Raw genomic sequence first — 27,211 nt, 5'->3', positions numbered from 1 at the left:
TTTTGTGTTTTTATTAATATCCAGTGCTGTTATCAAAGTTTTTAGTTGGTTATGAAGGCTCACGAAACATCACCTCATCTTACTGATAAACATCTTCATGCCAAATATAAGTTTTTCTCTAATTCTTTGACAATTTATATCTTTCTGCACTTATTGTATAAAAAAATTGAATCAACTTGTGGTTGCTGGTGATCTCAGAAGATGATTGGATGAGAATAAGGGTCATAACCTTAATCAGCCAAATGAATAATCAAACTATGCCTATAACAGGTGTTAATGATATTGACAACTTTATGAAATGTGGAAGGCTCGCGAGTGGGATTTTTTTGTTTAACAAAAAATGAAAATTAATTTTTCAATCATTAGAGAAACAGATTCTTACATACTGTGAAAGTACTTTTATTCGTGGGGTACCAATTTTCGTGGTTTTCATGGATGACTTTATCCACGAATTTAAGTGTCCAACGAAATAAAACAACCATTGTCCAAATCAAGACATGGAAAGATCCCCATCGGTAGGTTTGACTACTGATATGATTTAGAGAATATATTGAATAACGCCAAATTTGAGAATACTTTAATAGCAGCCACAGAACTACAACCGCATGCAGGATTATACCCATTTAATCTTTAACAACCTAAACTGTACAACTTTTGATCCTTTAATTCTCATAAAAAAATATTTTAATCGATGAAAGTCAGTCAGATTTGTGGTATTGATATGCTAGTATGATAAAGTGTTCATTTTATATCCTCATAGTTCTCGCACATATGGGAAATAATAATTTCATGCTGGGCTTGATTTTGATATGAATTATTTGACAATTAAAGATACGTTTATAGCATTTGTTTATGTTACTGTTTTCTTTAGGTGACATGTTTATGGCCTAATTAACACCTTTGATGGTCTTTAATCTGTGTATCACTTTATCATGGGTAAAATACACTACGATTTACACGGGTCAAAGTTTACTTTGCAATTTCCTTCAATCAAGACTATTCGTCTCTAAAGGCTTTGATTTTTCAATATTTTTTTAGAAAACTAAAATCCACGAATATGTCAATATTGCTCAAACCACGAAAATTGATACCCACAAATTAAAGTACTTTCACAGTAGTTACTTGTGGATTATCGGATTTAACCAATCTCGATAGTTAAATTATAAATTTTAAAGTCCTCTCCAAGATTTGGACTTTAAAAGTGATTATTATATATCTCTTATTGGATAACCTATAATTCACTTGTACCAATGTAAGAATCTGTATATGTCTGACAGTTAAAAGCACATACATTGTGGATCAGACAATCCTTCATTAAAAAAATACATGGAAAAAAAGGTTAAATATCATTGATGATGTCAGATATGCAGCATGTTAAACTATACACCACGTATCATAAAGTCATGTCAAAAGATCAAAGTTTTATGCTGAATATCCAAAAATAAGTTCTTACTACTGGTACTTAAACTTGTAACCAATAGTCCATAAAAATAAGGTCAAGGTCATATGAAACTCCTTGAGATAGATATGAATATCTTACAAACATTTTATACAACAAATTTAGTTTAAAATTGAGACTATGATATACTCACAAAATCTCAATGCATAACAAACTTACAATGATTCTACAGATGAAATAACTTACTGCTGGTAGCTATCCAATCACAAGAACTTAATCTTGTCCAATGAATCATAAAGATTTGGAAAATATCTGGTATTCTGATCTTGGTTAAAGGACATGTACTGATACAACTTATTTACCAACAAGAATGCATGTGTTGTCCTGTTAAGAAGACCTCAAATTGCTATTCAAAGAATCAGAAAACAGAAAATAAGTGGATAATGACACACTTTACAACTCACTGTTAAGCAGCTAACCAAGTATGAAGTCATTCTGTTCAGTAGGTTAAAAAAAAAATTGTCACAGAAATTGTTGAGTTGTTTCAACAAATAAACAAAAATCTAGTTTAGGATAACAGGGAGTAGGTATCTGATAGATCCTGAAGTCTTCACACTTAGTAGTTTCTAAGAAAAGTTACGATATTTGCGGTTTGAATTTTAAGCCTGGATAAACAGACAATGTGATTGCAACATACAGGGGCGGATGCAGGAATTTTCGAAAGGGGGGGGGGTTCTAACCCAGGGCAAAGGGGGGTGCAAAGGGGTGCAAAACATATGTCCCGATACAAATGCATTGATCGGCAAAAAAAAAATAAAGGGGGGTGCGCACCCCCGGAACCCCCCCCCCCCCTGGATCCGCCACTGACATAGCACCATCTTTCAGAATGGGATATAGTGTTGAAGATGACCTTTTATTTATACATGTAGTAAATATGTACTAGTAACTGCATGATAAAGTCATTTGAGATCTGTCTGATGAACATCTACATCTTACATTCATTCTTTATGCCAAATGTAGTTTACCTCGGACTTACTGTGAGAAAATGATAAAATTACAGTACCCTAACTTTGATCACTGAACAATGAAATGAGGTCTAAGACAGATAGTTATATAAACCCTGTTTGAGAGAAGTTTATACTTTGCATTGATTCAATAAACCAAATTTAGTTGACCTGTAAGGCTGTTACCTTTAAAAAGGCCCAAAATGTTGCCTTTGCTATCATGGTAGACAAACTTGAAATTCATAAACATAAATGTGGTTATGTTTATGTTTTGAAATAATCCATAAAAGGTAGTAACTTAATATTGTGTGCACTTAATTGTGCCTTAAAACTGTTTGCATATGTTGATTGATTAATAAATTGAGGTGTGTAAAGCCACTTTAACCTATATTGTGGCAACTAGTTTTCATTGGTTGAGGAAACCAGAGTGCCTAACTTTTGGCAGGAAAACTGGAAATTCTACTAGTCAATTAAGATCGGAATCTAATGCATCTACCATGGATGGGGTTGAACTCACAACAAACAACCCCACTGTTGACAGCTTGAAAAGGTAGTGATTTATAACAGTTTGGCTCTGCTCAACAAAAAGGTAAGCATTGTTTCATAAAAAAATATATTTATTTCCGTATATTACTATCGGTCATGAAGTTTTTAAGGCTGTTTCCTTAAAAGATTCAAACATATGATATAAACTGTGCTTGGCTGATGTCTGTCCATATTCTTCTTTCAATTTATGGAAATTTGCTCCAAGGTCATGTGACAATATGGCTAAGCGACTTTCTTCGGCTGCTTCAGATACTTCCTGTTAAAATATAAAACATTTTCTTACAATACATCACAAAATAGGAATGAAGTGAAAGAAAAACTTTAAGGAAAAAAAAACCTGAACTGTGCTGGAAAGCAATATCAAATGCATTAAGTAATGTTTGGACAGACTGCTTGTGTTGTGAATGAAGTAACAATCATCAGAAATGAGAATCCAGTTTAAGTAAACATTAATACACTTTGCAGGTGTATCAAATAGAGTAAATACATAAGTGTTTTATATTGTACATATGACAATAATAATAAACTAGCATTATAATACCACAATAAGAAGACCCAACAAAGGAGACCATAAAAGGCTGCAGCTGCCAATAAGAGACCAAATGTTTATAACTTAAAATGAATATTGTACTGTGGATTCACTAATTCTAGTGGGTACCAATTTTTATGTTTTGAGAAAAACTTGCATTATCGTAGATATTTAATTTCTTTGTTTTGGTAAAGACTGCATGCATTCCTATGGAACATTTGTAATTTATTGAACATTTTTAAAAATTCATGTTTTGCCTGTACCCAAGAAATTTATAAAATTTGGGTTCAACGAGTATTAATGAATCCACAGTATACTCATTTATGATGCATTATCGTAAGTTTTTGTGACAAGAATATATATGTTCTTCCTACCTTGATGATTGCTGCTTTTTGTTTTTTTGCCATTTCATCCTGTTGAGAAACAGATATGTGTGCTGTGTTATACAATAACTCCAGTCTGACTGAAAGTGAGTGAGCTCTGGAATCCTTTAATGAGATTCTAACCTACAAAATATAGCAACAAAACAGATGAACATGTATTTCTGCACAAATAAAATTTAATTAGAGAGTAAAAAGACAAAGTATTAAAAACAGCTCAATAGTAACAAAGAACTTTCAGTTTTACATAACATTTAAAAATAAAGTAGAACAGTACAAATATATTACAAACATCTCCGAGTGTTAGATCTGTGCAGTCAAAATGGTATTTTTAACTTACACACAAGAAAAATTACATTTGGAAAATAGACCAAATTGCTCTTCGCACTTATGTTCAGTCTTAAAAGTCATCTTAAAATAAAGATCCTTCCATATAATATTCATTTCAAACTTTGTGGAGTTATTTTATAAGATAATAAGCAAAATGTTCATAATAATGATTGACACCAAATAGTGACAACAGCTCATTTGGCAATTAGATATATTATATGGACATTATTCTGCCTAATATCCCATGTCCACACAGACTTACAGTGATATGGTCAAGTAATGTATAAGTCTGGGAATCATACATATTGTTGACAATTATGGAGTGGTCAGTTCTCTGTATAGTTCCCCCTGTCCACTCTGGTTCAACCCCAGGTTGTACATGTATAACTTGTCCATCTTTACTCCTCAGATAAACAGGTCCTTTTATTCCATACCTGAAAAGCATAAATCAGATGGTAACATTAGTCTGTTGGTATAACATTAGTTTTAGAACTCGAACAGACAGATTACATGTTCAGATTAAATAATACATATGTGATAGCTATTTACAATAAAACTTATTCCATTAAAATAATTATCCTTTCTATATCAAAATGTCGAAGGTTAGATGCATTTATTTTGTTATAAGAAAAATGCATAAAAATTGAGCACATTCTCTATTAATGTCTACATGTATGTTAACCAGGGGAGATCATAATTAGCTAAGCATAAATCACAGTCTACAAAATCAAATAGAAAATTTTAACTTTAGGTATACATACAACAGTAGTGAAACACTTGTACCAAAACTTTGATGAATAAAACTAACGTCTAAAAGTGTTACCTAGGAATAAATACATAAACACCATTGTTCCTCAGCTGAAAGATGACTGCATCCACAATACAACATTCATCATTAGAATCTCTGCCTTTAAAATAAAGACATTGGAATAGTTCTTGTGAATCTCTCTGGGCATACTGTGAGGCCTACAATATTAAATATATCATCTTATCTTTCTGTATATGGTCAATAAATTATACTGCAACTATGCTATTTGTACAGTCAAATTTTATTAAATGTTAAATCAATTGTCATTAACCCTATAAAGTCTTTGTTTGCACTAGGAACAACATTTTGTTGTACAATTTTATTTAGGGTGTCAAATAGGAACACAGGGAAATGGAATTTTAGCAACACCAACTTATAAAAAAAAATTAGTTGAGAGCATTGCAGAATTAGGGAAATATAAGGAAATACCATACATTATCTCTGAAGTTAAATTCATTTATATCTGAGCTAAAAAGGATACAAATTCTCCACCAGTATCCCATTTTTACATATTTTTCAGCCGTATACAAACATTTTTTTATTCTTAGTCATTTTATAGTTATTTCAAATATAAAGAAACTGTTGCTTGAAATCTGTAAAAGAAAATCAAAGAGCTGATAGCTCTGAGGTGGAAGAAGGTGAATAAACATGATAAAAGGTAATTTGAATTACCATAAAAGCAGCCCCACTAACCCAGGCTGCTTTGTTCCATTTGTTGTTTTTGAGATACTAAGGGACATATGAAACCCCCCTATCTTTTTTTCTTAAAAAAAACTAAATATCACTAAAATGAAATTTAGAATCAAAACCAAAAAGTATACAGATCTTTAGATTAATATAACAAAGGAATGTGTAAAGTTTTAAGCAATAATCATTAATTAATTTTGAGATACGGCGCGACATGTAAAAAAACCCTCCCCCTTTTCTACAAAATACCAAGGATTTGTATAGTACTATACAAATCCTTGAAAATACTAAATAACTGAAATTTTTTTTTTTGAATCATCCAAAAAGTATACAGATGTTTAGAATAATATAATAAAGTGTGTAAAGTTTAAAGCAAAAACAAAAGAAGAAAAAGAAGAAGAAGAAGAGTTTTTTTGCACTTGCAGTTTTTAAATCCTATATTTATTAAAATAAATCAAAATCAAATGTCCTGAAATATTTATGTGAATTATTATCTTCCATCCATAGTTTGTCTTTACTTGTTTAGTAAACAAATTAATATCCATTTAGACCATTATTTACATTTTCACACAGGTAAACTAATTTGGCTATAAATAGACCAAAGCATGTCTGTGTAGAATCTCTAATCTAAAATTGTAATTGTTATAATTTTATTTCTTTAAATAATAAAATTTAAATTTATGAAAATAATCATGAATGATAAAATAGTATTGCATAAAGTTTACGTTTTCGGAAGACTATTTATGTTTAGGTCATGGTTCTAGAGGCTTCTTCACATAATTGTGACCAGCCACGACATATCCAGGCTTATGGAGGTAGAACGTCATTGTGAAAAAAATGCGTTTACTATATGTGACAACCCACTTCCAGGCTTAGGAGGGTCTATTGTCTAAAATTTGCTTTTTGTATGTTTACCTAGAATATTCCGAAACAAAACTCTCTGTCATGTTATTATGACAGCAAAGAAACGAGTCATTTCGAATACCAATATGAAAATGGTACTGTTCTATGACGACTTTTATTTATTGAAGGCACTAATTCATAAACCACCAATTTATTGTATTTATTGGCTCTTAGTGATGGTCAATAGCATATTTGAATAAAATTTCAAAGACTTAAATTTACTACAATACAAACAATTCTTAGCTCTATTTTAGAACATGTAATTTAACATTTAACATTTAATATTTTGTTTCGGAATATTCTAGATGAATATACAAAAAGCAAATTTTAGACAATGTACCCTCCTAAACCTGGAAATGGCTAGTCACATATAGTTAACGGTGTTTTTCTCACAATGACGTTTTACCTCCATAAGCCTGGATATGTCGTGGCTGGTCACATATTTGTAAACAAACCAATATGGCCGCCACACGTGATTACCTTGCACATGTGAAATAAATATTTCTGACAAAAGTCAGATTTCTCTTGTCAAAAGGGATTTAAATTTATATTGCAATAAATTATTCAGTTTAGATTATATTTCTTCTTCTATAAGCATTTAGAGTTTAGGGAGCTACCATTTGATTTTTATGGGGGGGCTAGGATGAAATTTGAAAAAAAATAGGCAGGACAGAAGTTTTGAGTTAAAAAAAAAGGCAGGATGAGACACTTGCAAAAAAAAAAAGTCAGGACGACAATTTAGGTAAAAAAAAGTCAGGATAAACTAAAAAAAAAAAAGGCAGGATCGAACAGAGTGAAAAATAAAAAGGCAGGACAGAGCTAAAAAAAAATGCAGGACAAAATTTTTCATCCTAGCTACCCCATAAAAATCAAATGGTAGCTCCCTTAATCAAAATTCTCCAAACAGCAACGTACTGCTCTTGTCAACTGAGTCTTGAATAATTTTATAAATAGATTCAAACCATTTGAAGTAGAAAGGCATCTAATTCACATGACAAAGGAAAACAATGAATAAAGACAACAATTTAATGAGAAATATATCCTTTCTATTTATTAAAAACAAAATCTTCTCATATGTAAATTCGTAACTTCAAGGGCGAACATGTAAACAGGGCGAGTTGTCCCGATACCAAATTCACTCATGAGCACTTCAAATATCTACAGTAAAAACATCCGGTTACAAGTAAACAAATAACATTCATGTAGATAAGATGAAATCTAATAATTTACATAAATAAAAGGGTACATATTTACGATAGTGATTGTTTTTCCAATCCTAATTTACAAATTAAATGATTCAGATGCTTAATCATGTGTAAAAATCGGTGTCAGGAATCAGTTGTTATGAAATTGTAATACACAGAAACGAATGCGGCATACGGAGAATTCAAAGATTTTAAAGTCGGCACCATTGGCCTTCAGAAGACTTGAAGTCTTCTTCCACCAAAAAGGTAAAAGATTCTTTTACTATACATTTACAAAAGGGAAAATAATCATAAACAACATTATTTCATTTACCCTGTGTTTTTGATTGATATGATCACTCAATTCACTTAGGTCTTTGTTTCCTGGTATCACTAGCTTATCTGCTGCTTCTACTGCAGCCATTAATTGTCTGTGAACCTGAAAAATACAGATACCCGAAATAGGTATTACAAATACTCCATTAATTTAAAGAATAACCAGATGCTCCGCAGAGCCCAGCTTTATACGACCGTAGAGGTTGAACCCTGAACAGTTGGGGCAAGTATGGACACAACATTCAAGCTGGATTCAGCCCTAAATTTGGATTGTGATTAAATAGTTGACACAGCATAGGTTTCTGACACAGAATGAATGTGGTCTAATGAACTTTCCCTTTTTCCAAAACTGATCTCAATTCAAATTTCTAATGGAGTTTGCAACAATAACTACTCATTTAAATACATCATAAAATATTAAATTGTAAAATAAAGTGCTTGATATCACTGAATGGTAAAGATTGTTTTAATTTATCAGTTGGTAGTAAAAGTGAATATACATTGTATATTGTATAAAACAATGATTTAAGTTGATTCAACTACTATTCTGGACAAAGAAAGATAACTCCATTTGAAAATTTCTTGCTATTGCACAATATTGTGCAATTAGATATTTCTTGCTATTGTGCAATACTGTACATTGAAAATATTTGCAATTGCACAATACTGTGCAATTGAAGATTTCTTGCTATTGTGCAATACTGTGCAATTAAAAATGTCTTGCTTTTGCACAATACTGTGCAATTGAAGATTTCTTGCTTTGCTGAATACTGTGCAATTGAAAAATTTCTTGCTATTGCACAATGCTTAATATAATAATTTTGGATCCTGATTTGAACCAACTTGAAAACTGGGCCCATAATCAAAAATCTAGTACATGTTTTGATTCAGCATATCAAAAAAGCCCAAGAATTCAATTTTTGTTAAAATCAAACTTGTTTAATTTTGGACCTTTTGGACTTTAATGTAGACCAATTTGAAAACGGGACCAAAAATTAAGAATCTACATACACAGTTAGATTTGGCATATCAAAGAACACCAATTATTCAATTTTTGATGAAATCAAACAAAGTTTAATTTTGGACCCCGATTTGGACCAACTTGAAAACTGGGCCAATAATAAAAAATCTAAGTACATTTTTAGATTTAGCATATCAAAGAACCCCAAGGATTCAATTTTTGTTAAAATCAAACTATAAGTTTTATTTTGGACCCTTTGGACCTTAATGTAGACCAATTTGAAAACGGGACAAAAATTAAGAATCTACATATACAGTTAGATTCGGCATATCAAAGAACCTAAATTATTCAATTTTTGATGAAATCAAACAAAGTTCAATTTTGGACCCTTTGGGCCCCTTATTCCTAAACTGTTGGGACCAAAACTCCCAAAATTAAACCCAACCTTCCTTTTATGGTCATAAACCTTGTGTTTAAATTTCATAGATTTCTATTCACTTATACTAAAGTTATGGTGCGAAAACCAAGAATAATGCTTATTTGGGCCCTTTTTTGGCCCCTAATTCCTAAACTGTTGGGACCTCAACTCCCAAAATCAATCCCAACCTTTTTTTTGTGGACATAAGCCTTGTGTTTAAATTTCATTGATTTCTATTTACTTATACTAAAGTTATTGTGCAAAACCAAGAATAATGCTTATTTGGGCCCTTTTTTGGCCCCTAATTCCTAAACTGTTGGAACCAAAACAACCAAAATCAATCCCAACCTTTTTTTTGTGGTCATAAACCTTGTGTCAAAATTTCATAGATTTCTATTCACTTAAACTAAAGTTATAGTGCGAAAACCAAGAAAATGCTTATTTGGGCCCTTTTTGGCCCCTAATTCCTAAAATGTTGGGACCAAAACTCCCAAAATCAGTCTCAACCTTCCTTTTGTGGTCATAAACCTTGTGTTAAAATTTCATAGATCTCACTGGGTCGATGCCACTGCTAGCGGACGTTTTGTCCCCGAGGGTATCACCAGCTCAGTAATCAACACTTCTGTATTGACATGAATATCAATAATGTGGTCATTTTTATAAATTTCCTGTATACAAAACTTTGAATTTTCGAAAAACTAAGGATTTTCTTATCCCAGGCATAGGTTACCTTAGCCGTATTTGGCACAACTTTTTGGAATTTTGGATCGTCAATGCTCTTCAACTTCGTACTTGTTTGGCTTTTTCTATTTACTTTTACTAAAGTTAGAGTGCGAAAACTAAAAGTATTCAGACGACACAGACAACGACGCCAACGTGATACCAATACACGACCAAAAAATTTTCAATTTTTGTGGTCGTATAAAAATTGAAAAAAAATCAATCATAAAAGCATACAGATGTCAAAATAATGGAATTCTTAATCATTTTATCTGTAAAAGTATCCATATTACAGAGTAATAAACTACATTGTATATTGAGATTTTGAAAAAAACATATTACAAAACTGTTTGTTGACCACTAAAATTCATTTTCACTAGACTTTTAATGGGCTGATGTCTCAGTTATAATATCTCTAGTTCATATGCAACGGAAAATGGAGTGTGTCAAATGAATAAATATGGTTTGTTTACAAGTGTTAATGTTAATGTTGCATGATTCAAAATATGCCCATCTCATGCCAGAATCATGTGATTAATTGGTTTTTCTTTGTTGCTGTTAGTCATATTTGTTGTTTATATTTATTTTTGTAGAATAAATAAGCAAGCTATTTTTTTCTGATTATAAAAAAATAAAATCATATTTTTTCCAACAAGAGCCTTTCATAGCTTACTACAGTAAATGGTATGGGTTTTGGTCACTGTTTAAGGCAATATGGTGACCTATAATTGTTAACATCTTTGTCCTTTGGTTTATAGATACATTTATAGTTTTCTCATTAGCAACCATACCAAATCGTCTCATTTGTATAATAAAACAATGCATCAAAAAGTAATGTTAGTAAGCTAATTAAGGCAAGTGATAGGAAACTGCATATATTTGTTTATGATCCAAAAGCTATTAACTTATTTAAAAGAATAGTGAACTTTTTTAATTAAACATAACAAATGTTATACTTACAATGACATCTGCATATCTTCTGATGGGTGATGTAAAATGTGTATACAGATCTAAAGCTAGACCATAATGAAAGAACTGGTGATTAGGCAAAGATCCTGTTGAGAAGTATGCTGCATTGGACATGGCCTGTGTTGCTAATGTTCTCAATAACTGTAAAATAGGTGAATAATTCTTCAAGACAAAAAAAAATACACACTTATGGTGTAGAATTTAACATGTTTAAGCTTGGATTATTTTTGATAATGGATAGAATTAGCCTAAGGAATGTTCATACTTGTCAACATGTATTACTGCAAACATTTGTGAAGGGTACCTCATTACCTAATCATTCTTTTATCCAGCCATTTTCTATTTATGAAATTTACATATATTTTTTAACAACACCTTGTATACTACAGTTGACCAATAAAAGGACAAAAGTTGAAAAGAATCTGACATTCAAATATCTGTGTTTGCTGGTTGTATCATGTGTTACTGTTTCAATGTTGTATTGAATTGAATTGTTAACCGGGTATGTCGATATAGATTTTGTTTCACTTTCCATTCAAGCATTACAGAAAGTTTTGAAAAATAAAGTTATTCTATATAAAAAAACAACATAAATAAGTAGTACTTTGCTCATGTTTACAAAGATAAGTTCATAAAAATTACAGAAATGTTAGTGAAACTGACATTATACCTTGTTTACAATACTATCTGCGGGGTCTACACATTTATCTAAAGATTCTGCCAATGTTTTATTGGAATTGATGTCTACTGAAAATCCTTTCACTTCAGCACAACTCTTCAAATTTCCAAACTGGTTATCTCTTGGTAAAGGGTGATGTCTAAGCTGAAAAAGAATTTACACATTAACGTCAGACCATAGAAATGAATGTAATTTTCTTTTCTGATATTTACATGTTATCAACATTGGTTGTTATTGCCTCACTAGTTTGTGTGCATAAATTATTTGTATAGCTTCACTTAAAAGTTATGAAACATTTGTGAGTTTTTATTTCTTAAATAAGAAATAGAGTATTGCTCTAAAACTACCTAATATTTGCTTATTGATTATTATTTCTTAAGAAAGTTCACATTCTAGTGCACTACATCTCAAAAAGTAACAATTTAAATTTGTTAAAAAAAAAACCAACAGACATTGGAATTTGTTTTATTAACCTTATATTTCACTTAAAAATCTAAATATTTCTTATCAAAAATACACTGTTTCTCCACTTACTAATGCACACTGAGAAAATGATTCTGCTACCTTCTTAGCTACCCAATGGTTGGCAAATATCATGCATTCAGCTATGGTATCATGTATCTCCATATGCTGTAGAAAAAAATATAAATTTACATCATTCTTAGGTTAGAGTAATGGAAAATTAATATGTTTTTTGTGCTATAGCGATATCACTTTTTATAATCTATCACTGACTATCTAGAAATAAGATGTCTTACTTAGTTTTAGAAAGACATGCAGTGCCATATCACAAATGTAATTACATTTGGTTCCTCTATTTGAAAATTTATATCAATATACAAATGATATTAGCCATTTTTTTTTTTAAATTGCCTCAAAATAATTAAAGGGCTGAAAAAAACCACCTGCACTTCCAGTTTTGAATACTCATTTCAAAGTTTATATTTTTCTGCCATTAACCCGATACTGTTATATATATATTGTCAGTAAATGTTTTATAAGGCTGTGTTTTTGAAAGGGATCATGTAATCAGATAGGGAAAAGAACATTTAAATCTACCAGTAATACTGACTGTCCCAATTAGAAACATTAACCATATCTTTTATATAGTAAAGCAAACAACAACTAAATAATGTAAAGATTTTTTTTATGAAAATATAGATCATATCATATCCTTTTTGTCTTTCTTTCAAACTTATCTTTTGACACCTTAAACAATCACTGGTGCATTGTGTTGCTATACATCATCTTTAATGAAGTCAAAGTTTTATTGGAATATTGGAATGTGCTGTAATGGCATACACATACCAAAAATATGTATAAAAACTTATAATTGATTTCCTGTTCATAACACATTTCATTGATAAACTTCTAAAGATTTTTTTCAATAATACATGACTTACATCTTTTGGGGTAAGATCCTCTACACTTTTTGTCTCAGACAACTGAACTTGAACTTCAACACTTTCTAGTTCTAATGCCCCTCCTCTGACCCTCTTTCTCTTCAGTTGTCTTGCTATGGTCATCAATTGATTCACAGCTAATACCAACTCATCTATCCTAAAACAACAATGACATAATAATTAAATGGACAGACAGACAGACAGATTGATCCATTTGTGACGTCTTAAAAAAAATATCCTTTAATATTTTTGTTGTTTTTATGAATGTTACATGAAACTAAATGATAGACAGTGTTTGTAAATATTTCAATCGAAAAGTGTAAAAACATTCACAGGCTTCCACAATTACTACTAAATTTAACTTGATTAATGCAGGAAGAAAACTTTCTGTGCTTCTTCTATGTTTATTAGCAGTTTAAAAGGTCACCAGGTAGATGATCAGACTAGGCCCACTGAGCGTTGCAAGTCCCAGTGGGTCTGTGGGTTGTAAGTCACAGGTAACTCATCGCCCAATATCATCATGTGTCTGAAGGGCCGAAGCCCCGCAGGTAAGAATTAACTCTACCTGATGACAATCACAATCAGGTCAAATTTAGTATAAGCATTTCTAAAGACTTTCTCTGTACATAGGTCCTATATGGATTTGAGAATTGTAAATAAAACCCAATCGTAATTGTCAATTTTTATCTTTATTATTTTTTCAATAAAATTTGCTACAAAGTATAGTTTGTTTTATTATATATTACAATATGGTCATCAGGAAATGAAATAAAGATGATAGTTTGATAGGAGCCAATACAAGGGGAAATAATCCAATTTTGTAATGAAAACGAATTTTACATTGGACTCTACATGTTTATTCACAGGCACTAGACGTTCTGTCAATAGTAATAAAATATTGGCAATGGGAAGAAAATAGTGTCCATATATATAAAAAGAAAGAGATATATGGACACTATTTCTTTCCCATTGCCAATATTTTACTATCGACAGAACTTCTAGTGCCTGTGGTTTATTGTACTTATATTTTTGATTGCAACTGGAAACTCTGGCTAGAAATGAGTGCTATGAGATGCACAAAAAGGATACAAATTTGATCACAAGCATAGTTAAGACATAATAAGTGATTATTTTAAATAAATAGTTCCTTTAATCCTTACTATAAAATTACCATTTTACTATGTTATGACTTATAAAATAGCTTCTCCATTTTTTTATTAAGATACTAAGTACCTTTAAAGAATAACGCCAATTTCTTAAAATAGATTATTCTAAATTGTCAAGGAAAACTTCTGTATATATATGCTGATACTACTATAATTGTGTTATAGTCTCAGCTAGATAATATGTTGATTTGTTCTAAAACCCTAACCAATTTATATAACACCTTTTTCAAATAATCTTTTCATTATTAATTCTGATGTAATAATAGCACCTTTAATTAATCAATTGAATTAAATTTAAATACTTATTTAAACTTTTAAATTTCAAATTTTACTTGAAACTATATTCATTTCTTACTAGTAATTTCCCATATATGAGATCCTTTTACGTCTAAAAACTGTACCTCTTTTACAATTGTTTAAAACACAAGGTTGTGCAGCATATTTTCAACATGTATATGTCTTGAACTTTTAAAGAGTTTAGAGTAATGAACTGATACTAAAATTCTGTACTACCCCTCCTTTTACTTTGAGTGGTCCTGAGAATCTCGCCAAAAGAGGCGTGGTTTGTGCATGAGCTGTCTCTTCAAGACCATAGACATCACTCACTGCAATTGCTAATACAATATTGAATAAAGCATATGTATGGAATTAAAAGAGATTTATGGGGGGGGGGGGGGGGGGGGGAAATAACCAAAAGACATCTACAAGAGGCCAACATTCTTTCTTTAACAAAAAAGCTGTCTATGCAATATGTCGAGCTTATAGTCTTAATCTTTTTGGTTAAACTAAATTGTAACTAAATTGAAAAATGAACTGTCGACACAGAACCCTGTCTTGTCTGTATGATATATTTTAATTGTAAAATGCAAAATATTGAAACATTCATAGTCAATGTGCCATGACTAAAGGAGCAGGACCAATTATCTTCATGGAAATGATATATGCAAATGCTAATACAATATTGATATGAAATGTATTTGACTTTAACAGTTAAACTTTTAGTGTATCAGACATGCTAATGCTTATACAACTGCACACCAAATAGCATGGGCCTATCATAAGTGGTTCCCCTTAAACATTGTTATATTTGACCTACCCCTTAAACATTGTTAATCTGACATAACCACAAACTTTTAACATGAAAACTTTGCCTAAGTTATCAAGTCAATGAACCATTATTTACCAGCCAGGGCCATAATATCTCCTTTGGAATGAGTGCAAATGCTTACACAACTTCATACCAAATATCTTTGACTTACCATTAGTGGTTCATCCAAAACTGACCTAATCAAAAACCTTAATACATATACTATGCAAAAGTCAATAGATCATGACTGACAGGGCAGATCAAAATTATCTCCATGGATGTAAGATGTGCTAATGCTAATAAAACTGCAAAACAAATATCATTGACTTACCAGTAATGTTCCCCTTACACTGACCTTATCACAAACTATCGGACATTTCAAGTATCGGTAAGCAAAAGTTCAAGTCATTAGACAATTACACAGGGGGAAGGGTAAAATTACCTTCATGGAAATCAGATGCACCAATGATGATACAAAAGCAAAGCAAATATTGAATACTGTAAGTTCAGAAATTATTGCGTTCATTTATTATTGCGATTTTGTCATTTTAGACTTAAATGCTATTTTAATTTTTAAGATTATGTAAAAAATCTTGTTTAATTCATATAAAATATTTCAAAATGCAAGTTTAAATTATCGGTTCACAACTCTGTTGCATTTTTCGCAATAATAAAAACCTCACAATAATTTCTGAATTTACAGTAACTATTACTGGTTCCCCTTATACTAACTTAATCACTAACTTTAACAATTTGTTGCCACTGCAGGAACAGCAAACTTAGTCTTGCCTCCACTACCCAGTAGAGTCAAGAAAAAAACCTGATTGAAAGATCAGTACTCAACACCAAAGTCTCCAAAAGAAGAAACCTTGAGATATCACATCGGCCAACTAATTACATGGTTCCTGAATTGGGACAGATACATTATCAGAAGTATGCTTTAAAAATAGTCATAGTACATCACTTCCAGTTACATATGAAAAAGATGTTGATTTTGAAAGTTGTAGGAAATTATCTCTGCATATTTTTTGCAGAAAAAATTTCTGAGTCATAAACATATATCTTGTGACTTAAAAGCACCATGCTTTTTTTTAATTTTCTATTTCTATAAACTTCTATAAAGCTTGTTAACTGAACAGGATAAAACTTTATTCGTCATGTCAAGTACTTATTTGAAACATGAAACAAAGATAAATCCTGCACACGTTTTTGAAAAGTGACAATTTAGCAAAGGCTAAAAGTAGAAAATCAATGGTATTACTCATTGTAGTTGAACTATTTTTAACACAGATTCATACACCATGTAAATTTTAATAAAAAACTATTCTTCTTGATAAGTTTGGTAATTCAAATACACATCATATTGTAACTTGAATAACAAATATAACATATCATTTATAATTGCTTGACTGGAAAGAATTTAAAGGAGGATCATTTCACTACACTATTTTGTTTGAAGTATGAAAGGTAGTGATAAAGCTTGGAAGATTTAGGTATAAAGTCAGTACCATAGGGTTTTAGTTGCATTTCATGCAATCATTACCTGCAAACAGAACATTTTATACTTGTATATAACCATTATTGTTGGACCAACTGAGTTGATTATATAAGGAATCAATGAAGCATGACTGGAGCCCCCATCCCCTTATGAAAAGATGAAAAGTTCTGGATCCGCCACTGGTTCCCATGATTGTATAACATAATTTCAACAATTTCTTACAATTTCATATCTCCTGAAGCTTTGGAATCATACTCTTATAGTAATTAGACAATCTTGCTTCCTAAATCCTATTGCTTATTTACAGAGTGTGAATTATATTTTATATTTAACTTTGAATTTTACATTAAAACTTTATTTCATTTTGAAATCAAAATGTTACAATATTTGAACCTTGTTTATGGCTATGCAAATTTACCAAAGAGTCTGTCCATACAATGGTTGATGAAAGTTTATATATTTTGAAAACATTTTTTTCAATATTTCAACATCATCTTCACTATGTATTTTTTTTCTTAATCCCTACATGCCAATCTTCCAAATTTTCATCTGGCCTTCCATTTTAAAATTTTATTCCATCAAGAATTGTATTTTTCTTTGTCTTGTATCTACCTTTTTTAAATTATCTTGTTCTAATTTCCAGATTAGCTTATGTTATAACTTTGTGCCAGTCATTGTTTGTACTGTTTGCTGCTCAATTCAAAAATTTCTACAGAAATTGTTTTGACATGTCCATGATATTAAACTTGGCAAAAAAGCTCATATTGAATGCAATTGCTTCATTTGTGAACAATAAGAGTACATAGGACATAATGTCCCATTCATACTATTTTACATCCTTGTTCAGTGTACAGTAAAATCAGGGACAAAATTGTAATTTGTCTTATAGCTTTCAAAGTTCACCTAACAATATACAGGCCAGTTTTTGCATGATATATTTTATGATGGTATGATACTGAACTCCTAGCGAAAGGGATTGTACTTGAATAACTGGATTTTCATATAGTGACACTAAAGACATAATCTTTCAACCATTTTAATTGAGGTCTGGAGCTGTCATGTCAGTAACTGCTAGTGGTCCTTTGTTCATTTATGTATCATTGTCATTTAGCTTAAGTTTCTTTTGTTACCTATTCTGATATTGGACTCAAGACTTCTTTTAATCTGAGTTTTACTGTGTGTATAGCTATGTGTTTCTTTTATTCTACATGGGATAGAGGTTTAGGGGTGGCTTGAGATCTCACAAAACTTGTTTAACCCCGCCACATTTTTGCGCCTGTCCAAAGTCAAGAGTCTCTGGCCTTTGTTAGTCTTGTGTGTTTTTTAATTTTAGCTCATTTATATATTTTGGAGTTACTGGTAAGTGTGATGTCCATTTTCAGTGAACAAGTACACACCTTTTATTTATGGGCCAGTTGAGGACCACCTCCAGATGCGTGGTTTTCATGTTGTATTGAAGACCTATTGGTGGCCTTCGGCTGTGTTGTCTGCTCTTTGGACAGGTTGTTGTCTCTTTGAAATATTCCCCATGTCCATACTCAAATTTTAAGTTTCAATTTTTTTTAACCTGATACAGGACAGACTAACAGATAGATTGGTGGACAAATGAACAGACACAAAGATCAGAAAAATAATGCCCTCTCCTATCATAGACAGCCTTCCAAAATGTTTCTCCTTGTGTTAAAAACGACACAGAAACTATTCAGGTAGAGTGTCATATCCTTATTACCAAAAATCCAATCAAATTCAAAAACAGAAATGATCATATCAATATCAATGTGGATCAACATTATTTTAGGAGACTGCCTAACCTCCGAGTTAAACAAAAATTAGAAAAGAACATAAGAACACACTGCTTCAATAAGAGGTTTACATATTATATTCTGTCCTCATAAATCTGTCTATACATACTTTGTTGCTAACTGTTCTCCTGATAAACCCTGAAGTTCTGGTACATTGTCTACAATCTCATTTTGAGAGGCTCCGTCATGAACTAACTGAGCAAGCTAAACGAAAATAGATATTATAGATTATAACGCTAAAATGTATATAACATGTGTCTAACTGTTAAAAAATTTGTAGCTTAATGACTTTTAAATTAATATCGCATTAAATCTTTCTCCAGCACTAACTGAAATCCCACTAGTCAGTAAAAGGCAAATTCAGGCCGTTTTTATTAAATAAGTTGGTTTACGGATCCGCCGACCCGAATTTTCGCTAATTCAAATAAAAATAAACGCACATTTGTCCTTAAAAATTATTTCCGCCGACCTCATATTTCTCGATTTACTAAGAAAATTTTAAACGGAATTTTTGTGTTTACGTTTCGTATTCTGGTTCCTATTACTGAATTAAAAAATCGTTAACCAGTGCACCGGAAACGTGACTGGTAAGCTTTCCCCGACACCCAAAAGCGAAAACAAGTCGCCCTCTTCTTGACGATACTCGCTTTTCAGTCGCTTCCGTCATCGGACATTTTCAATTTTTACCAAGTTGATGAAACATCATTTTTTTTATTGATAATTAAAGAAATTAAGACATAAACGGTTCATTATCTTAAGAAAAGAGGCTGAAGCATTGTATTTGCAGTGTGTAGCAGTTCATTTGATAAAAAATACAACTTTTTATCACCTCGAACATTTTTGCAAGTTCCGGTGCTTGTTACTCGAAAACGTACATCAACCTAAATTTCGGCGGTAAAATAAGTTTGTTACTTCATTTAAACGTGATAAAAGTTGCCTCTAGTAAATGTTTAATCCATTTATTGCATTAAAAACGTCATGTTCCTTTCCAAATAACTTGTCAAACATCGTTTATTTTTGTAAATTTTCTTGCATTCGTCCGCCATTTACCGATTCCTAAACTACGGATCTGAACCGGACGAGCTAAACCGAAATCCGTACTTTTACAATAATTATTACGGACGCACGGGTGGAACAGCTGACAGACGAATATTGACCACAAAGGAAAAAATTACGTATTTCACATGCATTAAGAGACTTTTAGTTACATCTAATTGATTGGTGTATATAATTCCCTATATTTTTTATGTATTGAATTTGTTTCAAACTTTATTAAAGTTGCTTAACTCTGAGACTATTACACTAGCTAATATCAATATATTATGGCCCAGCTTAAATTATATATTTTTTGATGAGAGACACTGAATTTCATACTTAAGATAGTTTTGAATTAAATTGTAATTGATATATTATAATTTCTTTACATTTTTCAAAATAAAAAAAAATATTTTTTAGTGCTAGATATTAAATATTTAGTTGGATGTTTCTCACAAGAACCTAAGTAAAACTTTTAATTTGAAATGTTACTTTAATTGTATACTCAGATATGAATTGAACAATATAAAAAGAACATTATTTAGCATATGACCCTTTATACTATAGTAAAATCCAAACATTGTAGGGCACCAAGCGAATGAGCACTTCTCTTTCAAATCTCACCACTTCTCCCTATCAGTTTCAAAAAGAAAAGTCACTTCTCCCTATAATTCTGAAAAAGTGTGAGCCCTGCTGATATCCGTAAACCAAGTAAAAAAAAAAAACAAACTGGAAAGATCTAGTTTAAATTTATTTTTTTTCCCTCCTCCTACCCTAAGTTTTTTGGGCTGATGTCCGTAAACCAACTTATTAAATAAAAACGGACATGCTGTTTGATTTTTTTTCTAGACAAGTGAGCTTAGCAGAAGATGGTCCAAAACTTAAAGGAGTTATTGGTACAAAATTTAGATTAAATCACTTACTGAGTTGGAACTTTTTATCAGCTTTTACTGTCCAACTGAACAATTAAAAGCTTCCTTTGTTGAACAGTAAAAACTAGAGGCTCTAAAGAGCCTGTGTCGCTCACCTTGGTCTATGTGAATATTAAACAAAGGACGCAGATGGATTCATGACAAAATTGTGTTTTGGTGATGGTGATGTGTTAGTACATCTTACTTTACTGAACATTCTTGCTGCTTACAATTATCTCTATTTATAATGAACTTGGCCCAGTAGTTTCAGAGAAGAAGATTTTTGTAAAAGATTACTAAGATTGACGAAAAATGGTTAAAAATTGACTATAAAGGGCAATAACTTCTAAAGGGGTCAGCTGACCATTTCGGTCATGTTGACTTATTTGTAGATCTTACTTTGCCAACATTTATTGCTTTTTACAGTTTATCTCTATCTATAATAATATTCAATATAATAACCAAAAACAGCAAAATTTCAATAAAATTACCAATGCAGGGGCAGCAACCCAACAAAAGGTTGTCCGATTCATCTGAAAATTTCAGGGCAAATAGATCTTGACCTGATTAACAATTTTACTTCATGTCAGATTACTTTAAATGCTTTGGTTTTTGAGTTATAAGCCAAAAAACTGAATTTTACCCCTATGTTCTATTTTTAGTCGTGGCGGCCATCTTGGTTGGTTGGTCTGGTCACGCCACACATTTTTAAAACTAAATACCCCAATGATGATTGTGGCCAAGTTTGGTTTAATTTGGCCCAGTAGTTTCAGAGAAGAAGATTTTTGTAAAAGAATACTAAGATTTAAGAAAAATGGTTAAAAATTGACTATAAAGGGCAATAACTCCTAAAGGGGTCAACTGACCATTTCAGTCATGATGACTTATTTGTAAATCTTACTTTGCTGAACATTATTGCTGTTTACAGTTTATCTCTATCTATAATAATATTCAAGATAATAACCAAAAACAGCAAATTTCCTTAAAATTACCAATTCAGGGGCAGCAACCAAACAACGGGTTGTTTGATTCATCTGAAAATTTCAGGGCAGATAGATGTTGACCTGATAAACAATTTTAACCCATGTCAGATTGCTCTAAATGCTTTTGTTTTTGAGTTATAAGCCAAAAACTGCATTTTACCCCTATGTTCTATTTTTAGCCATGGCGGCCATCTTGGTTGGTTGCCCGGGTCACCGGACACATTTTTGAAACTAGATACCCCAATGATGATTGTGGCCAAGTTTGGTTTAATTTGGCCCAGTAGTTTCAGAGGAGAAGATTTTTGTAAAAGTTAACGACGCTGGACGACGATGACGGACGCCGGACGCCAAGTGTTGGGAAAAGCTCACTTGGCCCTTCGGGCCAGGTGAGCTAAAAAGACAACTTATATATGATATTTAAACTTACCTCATAAAACAGTTTATATTGTGATCTAATGATTGTTTTCCCATACCATACCTCCACTACTTCATACTTAGAATCTAACTCCCAGATAACACTCACTGCATACCTAAAACAAAGAAAGTGAACTTCTAAGTGGACATTCATAAACATGATGAATTGATTCACTATACTGTGGATTCATTTATATTTGTGGGTATCAATTATCGTGGATTGTAATTTCGTTCATATTTGATTTCTTGGTTTTTCCAATACAGTTAACTCTCGTTGTCTCGAACTCGGTTGACTCGAAATTTCGGATGAGTCGAAGTTTCCACGTGGTCCAGAACTTTATTCCATACAAAAGTATGTAATTCGACTCCTGATGAGTCAAAATTGGATGAGTCGAAATTTCGGTTGAGTCGAACTAAATCTACAGTCCCAAGGTTAACAAAAGCATTCAAAATTCATTTTTTTATCTCGAACTAATACACATATGTCAAAACATGACCTCCGGGATTTAAATGGATTGAAGAGTTAATCTGACAATACACATGTAATTAAATTTCCGGTCATTGACCACTGTATTGATTTATGACATGCTATTTCCATGAGTGTTAACCTAAGATTATCTTTTGTAGAATTTTGATAAATAATTAGTGATACATTGTTAATGTTCATGAAAAAGTATTTAAAATGTTTACAAAACAATTAATTTGTAATTTACACTAATGAGCTTGGGTCTGTATAAAGTTAGGATTATGGCTTCCGTTGATGATCACCTAAAAACTACTCAAACGGCATCTTTGATCTTGTTATATTTTCTTTTGAAAAGAAAGAGTGAGATAAAACAAAATGAATAGAAATCAAAATTTTCTTAAATCTTTTGTATCCGAGAATAAACAATTTTGTCAGCTAAAACCGACCTAAATAACGAAACTATCGATTGGAATTTACACTCTTGGAAAAGCCTTAGGATTTTTTTTTAATTGAAACAATTGAATAAGTAAAAATAATGTCATTATAATTATAAAAGACTGTGACATACAAATACATCGATCTGATACTAGAATATCGATCCCCTTGCCATATTCACCCGGATTTATTTTAGCTTTACCAAGCTAAGCAAGAGTTGTGTCCCTTAGATTGTCGAACTTCGGGTGTTCGTTTGAGTCGAACTACGTGTATCTCGAAATATTTCTCTGGTCCGGCTGACTTCGACATAACGAGAGTCGACTGTATTTGCATACAAAGCCTATAGACAATTTGTTATTAGTTGAATATTTGGATTCGTGGTTCACTATTATCAACAAAAGTCACAAAAATTGGTATCCAACTAATAATGAATCCACAGTATTTTACAACAAATTCAATCATGTCACTTTCATTCATCTTGTAAGTTATCAAAGAAAAGAAAACAAATGTAAACAGTGCCAAAATTCCAACATTTCACATGCTATCTTTCCCTTAAAAATTATAATGTTGAATTATTACATTGTCTTTGTTACATTGTAATGGTATTGTTACATTGTAATGGTATTGTTACATTGTAATTGTTTGTAATTGGAACAACTACATAATTACATTTAGGCAATATAGGAAAGGTGTACTGACATAAGTAGTCTCTAAACACATAAACTCCAAATGGAGTTTTCGTTAGTAGAAGCCATATTAACTATGTGTATCAGTGAGAAAAATGTAAAAGCATAAAAATATAGTATATATACCAATACACATAATTAACAGCGCCTGGTGATGTTTTATAGCCTGACCGGTTTCGGTCCATAAAGGACCTTTATCAGAGGCAGAATGGTGGATTAATGTTTGCACCCTATTTATAAAGATATGGTAACCGGCGGTTGAGTTGACCGGCGGTTGAGTTGACCGGCGGTTGAGTTAACCGGCGGTTGGGTTGACTGGCGGTTGGGTTGACCGGCGGTTGAGTTAACCGGAGGTTGAGTTGACCGGCGGTTGAGTTAACCGGCGGTTGGGTTGACCGGCGGTTGAGTTAACCGGCGGTTGAGTTGAACGACGGTTGAGTTAACCAGCGGTTGAGTTAACCCGCGGTTGAGTTGACCGGCGGTTGAGTCAACCGGTGAAAAATCCCAGTGGGATTTTCCATGCTTACAGTCATCTATATTTAGCTAATGTTCATGTTACAGTAAACTTTTTGACATGTTACGGTAAACATTTTTACATTATACGGTAAACATGTGACCTGATGATATAACCATATTTGGGCTTTAGCATTGGATAAAGGGTGTTTAATAATTTAAGAAGTACATGGTAATCATTTATTCTTGATCTTTGGCTTATGATACACCTAAATATCAAGTCTTGGAATAGTATTTCATGGTAGTCAACTCAACCGCCGGTTAACTCAACCGCCGGTCAACTCAACCGCTGGTTAACTCAACCGCCGGTCAACCCAACCGCCGGTTAACTCAACCGCCGGTCAACTCAACCGCCGGTTACCATATCTATATAAATAGGGTGCAAACATTAATCCACCATTCTGCCTCTGATGAAGGTCCTTTATGGACCGAAACCGGTCAGGCTATAAAACATCACCAGGCGCTGTTAATTATGTGTATTGGTATACCTGTCTACTCCACTAATTAGTGAGCACAGGTTAGCACTAAGTATTCCAGGTAACATATCATATCTTCTATCTGCTAGGTAAACTGTTGTTGATCTTTTCTTAGCCTCCTGATCAGTCAGAGATCCTGGCTTTACAAAGTGTGTAACATCAGCAATATGTACACCTAACTCAATATTACCGTTTTGCATATGACTGAAAAAAGTTGAAAAGTCCAATTAAAGTATGCAGATGAAGAGCATTGAGGACTCAAAATTCTGAAAAGTTTTGCCAAATACAGATAATGTAATCCATTCATGCTGTTAAAAATCCTTTTATTTAAAAAAAATACAAAGTTTTGTATACAGCTAATTTATAATCATGACCATATCAAGGATAATTCTTGTCAACACAGAAGTACTACAGAGCTGGTGATTCCCGAAGGATGTAAATGTTCACACACATATCTGCTGATTATGTCATTCTGATGTGTCTGTTAAATTAACATACATAAACTAAATGCACTTAACTTGTCAGCTGAATTTTCGACATTGAACAGTTTACAGCAAAATGACTTGAGTGTGTAGATGAAATCTTTGGTTAGCTTGCTGGCTAGTTGAATTGTGAAGTCATTAATAGGTAAGGTATACTTCCCTTCTTTAAAAGTAGACTAGTCTAACAGGTTTCTAATCTATCTGTCTGTAAGACTAGACTACTCTGACAGGATGGTAGTATACCTAACCTCATAACGATTTCACGGTTCAGCTAGTAAGCAAGCTAGCCAAAGAAACTTCATTTACCTATGCACTCAAGCCATTTTGTGAATTTAAGTGGAAATCTCTTTCCTTTTCCAATTTAATTAATTTTTTTAGTAAAAACACCTCTTAAAGCTGTCCAGTACATATGTTTGATGCTGGAAGCATACCAATGAAATTACAATGTTTAAGCTCCAATGACAAGAACAAAGTTTCATAGAATTTTGGACACTAAAATATTGAATTAATCGATTAGTTTGCTCATTATACAGACAGAAGAAGATGTATACTTAACTGCAGAATTATTTTCATTTACCTGTGAGTAATTTTGATATTACAAATGGCGTAATTTTTTTTCAAAGTTGATGTTTCTGAAATTGTTTATCATTTCACAGCGGTATAATACTTTAATTACTAACCCCTTATTATTATTAATTTTGTATTTACATTGTATCATAGATCAAATTTATTTGTTCAGTGTATGTTCATTTGTGTAAATACTTCTTTTGATTGAGTTAAGCCACTCCAATTGATATTTTATAGTGTGTCTTTCTATGTTGTGTTGTTACACTATTGTTTCAGATAAAGGTGAAGTTTTGGTACCATTAAAACATTTAAACCTGCTGCATGCACCTGTCAGGAATCTGATATTCAGTATTTGTCGTTTGTTGAAGGGTTTTGTTTCTCAATTTTTTATATAGATTAGACCATTGGTTTTCCCGTTTGAATGGTTTTACACTAGCAACTTTTTTGGGCCCTTTATAGCTTGCTGTTTGGTGTGCCAAGGCTCCGTGTTGAAGACGGTACCTTGACCTATAATGCAGGGCTTCCAAAACGTTCATATATTCCGGTCATTTGTATAATGTCCGGTAAAAGACCGGCTGGTCAAAGCATGAAACGGTCATATACTTTTTAGTTTTCAAGGCTTTTTCGGTCATTTTTACATAATTCACGTTCTTTTTTACCCAACCTTATGCCTTTAACATCATCACATTTCCGGTCATAAATGTGACATGATGATTAATTACTATCAAAACAACACCTACTTCAATACTTTCTAATTTTAATCAAGGCTACTTAGTAGTTGGACAGCTGAAATCTACCTGTTCAGGTGACAGGTGATCTATGTTCAGTACCGGACATCGTATAAATTGATCGGTTTATTCACAATTTTTTTCTTACTTTTCAGCGGTTTGTTTCTAATTGATTTAGTCCAAAAGATTAAAATTATTAGAAATTAGTTTATCAACATGATTTGATGAAAAATTTAAAAAGGTTTTAAATGAAAAATCGTCAGAACTACGTCGTATGAACTAGAACACGTGCGCATGTGCACAGGTGGGAAATTTAATTATGCATCCTACATTTCTTCAAAAATGCTAAAATTATCATTGAAACATGTATCTAACGTTCGTTTCAAGTATTTTGATGAAGAAATAACGTGGAAAGACCTTCTTCACTCAGTCGTGCTTTGTAAACGTACACGGATTTTACGTATCCGTTTAAGGTCCATGTTTTACCATTGTCAAGTCAACATCCGGTTGACCTCTCCAGTTAGAACAATGTGAAACGAAAGTAAAGTTTTTGACAATGTCATTTTGCACAAATAAAAAGTCTAAGGCAGATATGAGCACGCTGATGTGCACACTTTGAATGATGAACTGCCAATTTAACAGTTACATCCGTACATCAAATTCATATCATATCAAAGTAAAGTTTAAAATCGTTTTTTTTAATGTT

General features: G+C 32.1%; 1 protein-coding gene and 1 non-coding gene across 2 annotated transcripts in view; both read right to left on the bottom strand.

The window, feature by feature from the left end:
* Positions 1 to 3,002: 3,002 nt before the first annotated feature.
* Positions 3,003 to 27,211, bottom strand: part of LOC139495342 (DIS3-like exonuclease 1) — a 37,901-nt gene continuing 13,692 nt past the window's right edge. Inside the window, exons 12-23 of the mRNA XM_071283649.1 lie at positions 24,741 to 24,932; positions 22,166 to 22,268; positions 18,919 to 19,013; positions 13,257 to 13,413; positions 12,388 to 12,483; positions 11,845 to 11,997; positions 11,166 to 11,315; positions 8,105 to 8,209; positions 5,012 to 5,154; positions 4,451 to 4,622; positions 3,853 to 3,984; positions 3,003 to 3,205 (exon numbers count right to left, since the gene is read on the bottom strand). Of these exons, the coding sequence (XP_071139750.1) occupies positions 3,044 to 3,205; positions 3,853 to 3,984; positions 4,451 to 4,622; positions 5,012 to 5,154; positions 8,105 to 8,209; positions 11,166 to 11,315; positions 11,845 to 11,997; positions 12,388 to 12,483; positions 13,257 to 13,413; positions 18,919 to 19,013; positions 22,166 to 22,268; positions 24,741 to 24,932 (1,660 nt within the window). The 3' untranslated portion in view covers positions 3,003 to 3,043. The remainder of the gene's footprint in view (positions 3,206 to 3,852; positions 3,985 to 4,450; positions 4,623 to 5,011; positions 5,155 to 8,104; positions 8,210 to 11,165; positions 11,316 to 11,844; positions 11,998 to 12,387; positions 12,484 to 13,256; positions 13,414 to 18,918; positions 19,014 to 22,165; positions 22,269 to 24,740; positions 24,933 to 27,211) is intronic.
* Positions 13,694 to 13,828, bottom strand: LOC139508963 (U8 small nucleolar RNA). The gene has a single exon (XR_011661484.1). It is a non-coding gene; the product is annotated as a U8 small nucleolar RNA (small nucleolar RNA).

Source organism: Mytilus edulis, chromosome 1 (genome assembly GCF_963676685.1).
Source record: "Mytilus edulis chromosome 1, xbMytEdul2.2, whole genome shotgun sequence".
Lineage (NCBI taxonomy): Eukaryota > Metazoa > Mollusca > Bivalvia > Mytilida > Mytilidae > Mytilus > Mytilus edulis.
The sequence above is the reverse complement of the archived record's forward strand: the minus strand, read 5'-3'. Positions and strand labels throughout refer to the sequence as shown.